Source organism: Lontra canadensis, unplaced genomic scaffold (genome assembly GCF_010015895.1).
Source record: "Lontra canadensis isolate GAN:19392208 unplaced genomic scaffold, GSC_riverotter_1.0 scaffold2, whole genome shotgun sequence".
In the NCBI taxonomy this organism is placed as follows: Eukaryota; Metazoa; Chordata; class Mammalia; order Carnivora; family Mustelidae; genus Lontra; species Lontra canadensis.
In genome coordinates this window covers 5,090,057-5,099,802 of record NW_022630996.1, presented here as the reverse complement: position 1 = coordinate 5,099,802, position 9,746 = coordinate 5,090,057, and the positions used below count along the sequence as shown (strand labels likewise).

Below are 9,746 nucleotides of genomic sequence, written 5' to 3'. Positions count from 1 at the left end.
ACATTTTCCTGATTATAACAGAAGGCTCTTCACTGTGATTGTGGGCATTCCTTTCTAATATTAATGTAACTTGACATTTATGGGGGGCCTTTTCATTACATTGAATGAACATCTCAGATACAGGTAAAGCGAACAGTTTAGTCCATGAGCTACAAGCTACCACTTCTGGAATCTTGCGGTTTAGCAGTCTCTGTCCTGCCTGAGGACAGACAGCAGAGGCCAGTGCCAGCCGAGGGCTGTGTGACACTCAGTGCTGATGGGTCCTCTTCAGCTGCCTACTCTAGGACAATAAATACGGGCTCCACACTGAATATCTACACATGTGCAGACCTATACACACTTACTTTGCCCTCCTTCTTCCTGATCCTATGTCATGAACCAGTGTTTTTCCTCTGATTTGTTCTAGACACTTCCATTCTATTCTGCAATCCATTCTGAACGGTCATAATTACTCTCTTCTATGGTCTTATTTAAGGCACTGATCCCTTCTCAGTGCTTATTGGAGCATCTCTGGCAACTGGTGCAGAGATGCCTGAATTCTGACTGCCCAGGGCGATTCAGGTTCAATGAGTTCTGCCATACCCCCAAATTATTATAATTATCCCACTTTTTGCCATTCCGGGGTCCTGACTTTCAAGAGGGAAATGGCGAAAAATCAGATTCAGTTTCTGTTCTGCTTACACTGGGGCAGAACCTGCTTTCATGTCTGATTTCAGTGTGTTCTTTGTCCTTCTGGCTCTTCCCTGCTGTTTCTAGACCCTTTTCCTTGCCTGATCTAAAATCTGGCTTCTTGACACATATGATGTCAGAATATGACCCTTCAGTGTTGCACTTCTTTCTTCCTTTCCCTACACTTCTCCCCACCACAAATCCTGCCATCAGTCTTGGTGATGTAATTATCACATAGACAGTTTATACATTTATTAAATATGTCACCATGGCACAATTACTTCATCTCTCATCTTTTCAATTTTCTCATCTTTAAGGCGGGAATAATCATTACAAGTGCCTCGTGGTACTTTTTTAGAGATAAATTAATCCATGGAAAGTACATAAAAGCTTTTAACACATAGCCGTGTATTTTGACTGTGGTTGTGGGTAAAACCCATACGCAAACAAAAGTGTAAAAGCAAAAGCAGGAGATAGATTTGCTGACCCCAAAATTATGCTCATATATCACAGAGGCAAAGAACCAAAAGGGGGTGGTAAAGAGGAGCTTAACTTTATTTTCCATAATTTGTCTCTATTTAAATAATCTAAAAGTAAGTGTCCAAATGTTGCAATGTGTTCAATGTCAGTGATCAGAGCTATATCTCATTAGGAGTTGAACAGACCATGGTCTCTTACTTACCTCCTGCTTACGTATCAAATCTTATGAACTGTTGAGTATTTCTGAGTCATACCCAAGTGTGGTCATTGGATTTTACTGAGACTAATTCACCACCTATCCTTGGTTATTCATGGATACATAATTACAAATTCAACAATAGTCCTTTCTGAAAAGTGTAATGCAGAGATCTACTTGGCTTCATGTGTAGAAAGGACATGTCTTTTTAATCTTCCATGTAGATTATTTGAATTATGTATCTACAACATCCAACAGATTTATTTGTGTTTAGGAATAGACCTCTTCCCATCCCTATGCCTCAATTAAAGTGCAGAATATGTATTTTGGATGATACGACTGTAGGCGTGGGCTCTCCATTATACAGAGAGCTATAAAATGGCAGCTACTCTTGTCTGGATATTTTTTGAAATCCTGGTTGATGACAGCCTTCCTAGTTACTGTTAAGAGATTAAAAATACGAGGTCAAATCTAATACTGAGTCTTTCAGACAGTGAGAACATACCTATTGAAAAAGTCTCATTATGTGGCTTGTCATGGGAGAATTTATATTTCTAAGACTCTTCTTGAAAGTCAGAAAGTGTGAACTATCAGTAATTGGTGAACTCCCAGACAGAAATAATTTATTGTATGTGATAGCAAGCATAAACTGGCCAGACCCTCTCTCTTGAAGAAAAAGTAATTAGGAGGACTCTCAGGGAAAAATAAGTTAGATCATGTATACACAAAGACCCAAAATCAATCAACATAATTATTACAAAAGCTGAGAGGACAAATGAAAGAGCGCTTGTGCCTGGAACAAAGTGTCACAGTGAGTTTCATGGGCTAAAAGCATGGATGAAACATTACATGCTGCCCTTCCTCTTTGCCATCATGATAGGAACAAAGGAAAACTATTTATAGTGGAAAGTTCTTATATGGTTTTTACTATATATTCAGCATCCTGTTAGAAGCCAAAAACATTCAATTAGTACTCCATTCTACAGACAGGGAAATTGAAGAAGAAATGTATGTAATTTTCCAAAAGTCATATAGCCAAGAAATGATGGAAATGGGATTCAAACACAAGAAATTTGGGACCAGATTCTTTTTAACCATTTACAAACTACTGCAAACAAAATTAAAAATACAGATTTACTCAATTGGAGGAGGAAGGAGATTTCCTTGGGAGAAGTGCTAAAATCTTAGGAGACTTTGTGTTCTCATGTGAAAGGAAAAAGGTATCCTGAGGTCCAGGAAAGACAGATTTAAAGGGAAGAGGAAAAGCACTGGGTTCAGTTGCTTTCAGAGGAGTTATTAGAGAAGAGAGAAGTTTTCTTGATACAAAGGTAGATCAGGTAACTGGGTCCCAAGAAGTCTAAAAGAGGAACCATGCAGGATCTTAGAGGACTCATTCCATTGGAATGCCTCCTCAAAGGTGAGAGTGGCTTTCAGAACCATACCTATAAGCATGGCTACGTATAATCTAGACAGTTTTGACTGAGGAATTCCTAAAAAGATCCGTGAAAATACTCAAACTATTCTGAGTATCAGCTATAGCCTGTGCCTCGAAAGAGCATGCCTATTACAGATACAATATATAAATATATTTATAAAATTATGAATCTTAGGGGGTGCCTGGGTGGTTCAGTGGGTTAAGCCTCTGCCTTTGGCTCAGGTCATGATCCCAGGGTCCTGGGATCAAGCCTCACATTGGGCTCTCTTCTCAGCAGGGAGCTTGCTCCCTCCTTTCTCTCTGCCTTCCTCTCTGCCTGCTTGTGATCTCGGTCTGTCAAATAAATAAATAAAATCTTTAAAAAAAATGTGAATCATAGAAACAGCTTAGGGAAAATGGGGCATATTATAGGGGAAGCAGGCAAAACAATGAGAATACCTTGTAGATGGGATTACTCAGCAGAGGAAATCAAAGATATGCAATATTTGCTTTAATAGTGCTTTTCTGAGAAGACCCAGATGTCATTAATGTCACATCTCTCACTAGGGAGGATTGTAGAGATAACATTGAGACTATATTAGAAGGATTGATGACTTGGATCAGGATGCAAACATAAAATTTAAAAATTTAGTTCCAGTGATTATTACTAACATCCCTGTGTTTGGGAAGGAACAGGATGAATTTCAACTTTTGGAAATTCAACCTAATCTTTCTTAAAGGATTAAGCAAGAGCAAAGGGAAATAAAATGATTACATTTGCATCATTCTTGTAGAACTAAAAAGCTATAGTAGGAACAAATATGATTCAAGACCTGCAGCATTCCATATTTGAGCAGAGAGAGTCAGTTGATGAAAAAAAGAAATGGAATTGGACTTTCTTGGGCCCTTACTAAAATTTTTATAAAGAGAGTAAAACACATTTAGATTCAGGGCATCTCTGGGTGTTGGCATTTGATTATTGGTAGTTCATTATGATGTCATTTCATCGTGGCACTGGTCCTCGATTTTGTCATCGTGGGAAATATGGCAGGACAGATTGGGGAGGGAAAGGAAGATAGCTATTCTCAGTTTTTCAGCCAATGTGGACTTGGAGTTAACTACTATACTGTTCTGAATCATTTCATATCTTCTGAGACCCTGCTTAATTGCACAGCTGTGGTTCTGGGGGTGTCCAAAGGAGCAGTAATGATTTTGGAGGTGGTGCCTCCTGGAGGGAGCAGAACTGTCCTCACAGATGCTTACCTCCTGCTGCTAACATGTGAAATGCTTGCATAGAGCACCATTCACCGCTCTGTCTCATGAGGGCGGGTCTCCAGAGCAGTGTCCCCAGCCACCTCCCCTCCCCTGGCTCTTCTCTGCGGCAGGAGACCAGAGTGAGCTGTTGGTGACTTTTGAAAGGAAGGAACCAAACAGGCTCTGATCACACCCTCGAGCTTGTATCTTTGTGTTTTTCTTCCTGTGGAGAAGACACTTTCTGTTCTCCTGCCTTGAAACTGCAGTAAAATCAGTACGCAGAGTCTCGTCAGTAGGGAAGTCAGAAGGGTTGGCCATTCCGTTCAGAGGAATGTTAGCCAGCCCCTGGAGCTGCCCCGTGAAGCCCCACCTTTACCAGCACCAAAGCTTCCATTTAGATTCCAGCTTCTCTGACTCCAATCTCTCTCTTTCTCTCAAATGTTTTCAGTCTTAGCAACAGGGGTTATCATTTGTGAACCCCTAAAACACCAACATCTGCAGCTCCCCTTTGCACCTGTACCCGTATAACACAGTATAGGGCAATTTGGGTCTTGACAAATAAAGGTTCATTTCCCTTTCTGGCTCCTGTCCCACTGGCCACCAGGAGACACTGTGGTTTCATTACCATCCAGCAGCTCTGGGGAGGAGCTGGGAGAGCCGCCTGGCCGTGGGCTTTAGTGAGAAGCTCTGGCGTGGCGGCTGAGTCATGATCCTGATTTGCAGACACAGGGTAAGTGCTGGAGAGAGAAGGGAAGCACCCAAGACTTCTATCCTTGTGCCAATAGGCTAAGCCCCAGAGGGAGCAGGAAACTGCAGGCAAGCCTAGAATGGTTGCCAGGAAAAGGGGCCACACATACATAACACAGTAGTACCATCAGTCTGAATTAGAAAAATTTTTTTGTGTGTGTTTTTGGAAAAACAGACACGTGGAGAAGCGAACAAGCACACATGAATCCCATCCCCTCCATCCCCCAGCCTAAGTCCCATGAACACACAGAAGCATGTGTTTAGGTGGGTCAAAGATGGACTGCAGAGATCATGGCCAGATTTCTATGGCGTGGACCCCCAGCCTGCACAGGGAAAGGAGGGTGGGGTGGGGCACGTTTCTGTGACGACGTAATAGTGGAAGCCCCTTCCCCGTAGAAATGCCTTGATAGAAAAGAGGATCTTGGTGTTCTCCAAGTTAATATAGATCATTGAGCCAACTTTCTGCTAAGTTGCTGAGAAGATTTGGGAAATGAGCCCCCAAGGCCATCTGTCTATGCTCTGCAAGCACCTCTGAGCAAGCACAGGAGTTTGGGGGCCAGGAGCTGCCTGGATCAAACTGTGTGTCCGCATAGAAGCAAAACAAACTAGCTACTGAGCCAGGAACATCAGAGAAGCTGTTGGAATTCCAACCTGGTCCCAACCTACTGCAGGGGAAGGGGTTGGGCAGGGGGATAAGGCCGAGCCCTGAGGACAGCCAGACTATGTTCTAAGTCAGAGCAGCTCTGAACCTTCAGAAGTCCATTAATACATTAACATCACCAGGGCCTACAGTGACTTTAAGTCTGACTTCTGTCTCCACTAAAGATCAGGGCACCGAGGAAGGAGTTAGCCCACTTACTTTCTGAACTCATTATGTGTTTGAAGCCTGTCTGTCTTAGGATCTTGTGTATTGTATCCTAGAGGTGATAGAGCCTGGGCAGGGTACAAAAATCCATATTGGAACACTATGCCCTGATTTCAGGGTGCTTTCCATGTATCTGTGTTAATATTGTGTCTCCTAAGCTCTGTATGCCGCTCTGGTTGTGGGATGCTGCCTTGAAACAGATAAACACAGGACCAGGGAATAAGCACTGCTGATTAGCTACTGTTAAGAAAGTGTTACTATCAGGCTCCTGGGTGGCTCAGTCAGTTGAGTGGCTGCCTTCAGCTCAGGTCACGATCCTAGGGACTTGGGATGGTGTCCCACATCGGGCTCCCTGCTCAGCGGGGAGTCTGCTTCTCCCTCTCCTCTTGGTAGTGCTCTCTGTTTCTATCTCTCTCTCAAATTAGTAAATAAAATCTTAAAAAAAAAAGAAATGTTACTATCATAACTTCCAAGTGGCTAATCGTATCTTTCTCTCACCTTGAGAGACTCCCTGTTAGGGAAGCTGGAGGAGTATATAAGTCTGTACTAACAGCAGAAACCTGGAGCTCATGTGTTCCATTTTCTCTATGGAAAAAAATCTCATTACTATTCATACCCCAAGAACCAGGGGATTTTCCAGATTTCCAGCAAGAGTTTGTGGATATTAGTTACCTTAGTAGAGGGGTAAAGTTAGGTTTTAATCACTGAAGAAATTTTTAGAGGTAAGCTAGGCATGAGAAGATTAGGATTAACTGGAGAGTACTTCACTGTGGATCTTCAAGGAGAGCTAAACCTCTCATTAATCATACACAATCCGTACCAGTGCCTGAAGGATTAATGTCATATTGATTGAGCTCACCATAGAGAAGTAAAATTCCCTACGTATAGAAATGCAGCTACAGGAAGTGCGCTGTGCTGTGGGCTAGGGGGAATCACACAGCACAAGGGCTTTGGTCTCTAGCCTTCACTAGGAATAACATCATCACAATCCTGTCTCTTCCCAGGGCTTCCATTTAGGTCCCTTCCCAGCACAGTGGCCAAGTCAAAATACTTCTGAAAGAAATCTGAGGCAAAGCCCTAATTAAAAAATGAGTTATTTTGATTTTGTGTCTGGGAGGTAGAGATTGCCCATGAGAGGAATAATGAAAGTCTTGAGATTTGAAAAGTAATTTATTGATGTCAGAATTTGTAGTGCTGTTGACACACCCAAGTGGAAATGTCCAGCAGGCAGTGGACATGGGATTCATCAAGAAGGCAGAAAGCTGGAGGCTCAGGGCTGTGACAGGTACAATTGAGGAAGGTGCTTTGAATGAGGCAAACACATCCTATAGCAGTTATGATCTAATCCAGTCAATCTTCTGTGGAGAATTAATGCTCACTTTTGGAAGGAGGTCCCATGAGCAGGGACACAGAGCAATACCACTGTTGGGCCACTCTCCACCTTGTGGAACCAAGAGGAACTAGGATGCCCCGCCCCTCTGTTCATGCCCTCAAGGGCCTCATCCTAGTGAAGCCTCCTCTTGGCCACCCTGCCATGGCCACCAGGCTCCTCTGCTGTGTGGCCCTTTGTCTCCTGGGAAAAGGTGAGTGCCCAGAAATAAACAAACAATCAGCATTTTTAGATATTTCCAGTTATAAGTCCATTAATTTTCTTCATTCTGTCCCCACTTTCTGTCCCTTTCCACAGAGTTTACAGATGCTGGAGTCATCCAGACACCCAGGCACAAGGTGACAAAGATGGGACAAGAAGTAACCCTGAAATGCCAGCCTATTTCTGGTCATGCAGCCCTTTACTGGTACAGTCAGACCTCAGTGCAGGGACCGAAGCTACTGATCTACTTCAACAATCAATCTCCAAAAATGACTCGGGGATGCCCAAGGAACGGTTCTCAGCAGAGATGTCTAAAAAATCATTATCCACTCTGAAGATCAAGCCCACAGAACCCCAGGACTCAGCCACATACCTGTGTGCCAGCAGTGTAGACACAGAGCTGCATAGTCACTCCTTCCCTGTACAGAAACCCTCAAGCTTCCCATTCTCCCTCTAGCCCACAGCTGTCCTCAGCAGTCTTTTGAAGGTTCTCCCCTGTCAGTACAAGGATATGGGTCTAGTGTTCTCTATGTCTCTGGGGAAGGCTAGAACAGATACTTCCCAAGTATCACAGTAGAAAACTTTTGGTAGGAAGACAATAGGGGGTTGGCTCTGGAGTTCTTCACAAATTCTCACAGAGGGTGACTGAGTCCAAGACTGATGGTGAATGTCACCCACTGGGCTTTCGAGTGATTAAGTGAACCCAAAACCGTGCTGTCACAAAGCCTTACATAGCCCGAGTTCTCTTGAGTTAGTGGTCAGTGCTCCCTCCCACCTTTGCCTTCATCAGAATAGTTACAGGGGCGTGATCGTCTCCCCAGACCCACCCTGCCCTTCCCATTTCTTCCAACCCTCCTTGTTCCTGGTTTTCTATAACAGTCTTCCTTAATTGCAGCACAATTATTTTCCACACTCCCATTTTTTTAAACTTTTCATTTAAAAATCACTGTAGTTTCACAGGAAATTGCACAGCAGAACAAAGGAGCCCAGTCACCCATCATGCGGTTTCCACCCATGGTCACATCTTATATAATCATACTCAAGATATCAAGACCATGAAGTTGACATTGGCCATGAGGAGTATGGAAGCAGTTCTACATAATTTCTGTCACACATATAGGTTCACACAGTCACCACCACAGTCAAAATGCAGAGCTGTTGCAACACCCCAAAATCTCCCATTATAATGTCACACACACGTGTGTGCACGCAATCACGCACATCGCCCCTATCCTCTGGGAACCACTGATCAACTCTCTATATCTATAATGTTGTCATTTTGAGACTGTTTTATGAATGGAATCCTATAGTAGGTGACCTCTTGAGATGGGCTTTTTCTCCTCACCATATTGCCCTTGAGATTCAGCCAAGTTGCTGCATTTATCCAGAGTTCATTTCTTTTATTGCCGAGTTGTGTTTCAGCACATGGATGTACCAGAATTTGTTTAGCTGTTTACCTCCGGTGGGACATTTTGGTTGTTTCTAATTTTTGACTATGACAGATAAAGCTAGTAGGTATAAACATTTGTGCCCAGGGTTCTGGGTGGACATACGTTCCCATTTCTCTGGGATACATTTATGCCTAGGAGTGAGACTACTGGGTTACCTGGTGAGTGTGTTTTTACCTTTGAAAGACACAACCAGATTATTTTCCAGAGTGGCCGTACCATTTGATACTCCAAGATATTGTTTATTTGTTTGTTTATGGGAGAGAACACATGCGCACACACACGTGAGGGGGCTGAGGGAGAGAAAGAAACAGATTCCCAGCAGAGCAGGGAGCCCGACATGATGCTGGATCCCAGGACCCTGAGATCATGACCTGAGCTGAAGGCAGAAACCCCAAGATTCATTTTTTAATACTAGTAATTTCAATTTCCATGTAACATTCCACATTCCATTTCCATATCACACATGCAAAGAACTAAAAGGATAGAAAAGCGAACATGGTAGACCCAAATACTCTTTTCTTTGGATGAGTCTGTACTCTTCAGAGATATTTGAATTCTTTCTGTCCTTATCACCTGGGGGTCTGCCTCTTTAATCTACTCATCACTGGTTGCTGCTGCCTGATGCACGTCAGCCATTCAGAAAGCTGAGAATCCACTGCCAGGTGCCTGGTTCATGAAAAACAGAGTTCCCAAATGATGTCTCCCCCGAGATACTTTGTTCAACCAGTTCCAAATGCACACCCTGACTTCTCTGGGTATGTCCTTGTTGGATCCAGGACCACAAACTCTTCCCTGGATTTTGTCAGAAATTCATAGACATCATCTCGCAATTCATCCTGGTTGTGGTAATTCTCAAATTCTGCAGTTTTCTTTTTCACAGCTATTTCAATGGCAACCCACGTGCATACATGTAAGATTGTAATGCAGTCAGCAATGCTTCAGTGGCATTTGGCTCTAAGAGGTCTGTGTTTTAAGTTTCATTGGATATTCAAGATCATGTGACTATTGTTCTATAACCCAAAATCTATGTCATAATCCTAGATTTGCTGTTCCCAGATCCTGACTTCCCAGTGGAAGTG

The 9,746-nt window shown here is 43.1% G+C and overlaps 1 gene segment (V, D, J or C); it reads left to right on the top strand.

Annotated features, from left to right (window-relative positions):
• The first annotated feature begins 7,111 nt into the window (after window positions 1-7,111).
• On the top strand, window positions 7,112-7,673 carry LOC116872826. The segment is given in 2 exon segments: window positions 7,112-7,208; window positions 7,313-7,673. Coding segments are annotated over 2 exon segments (410 nt in total).
• The last annotated feature ends 2,073 nt before the right edge of the window (window positions 7,674-9,746 follow it).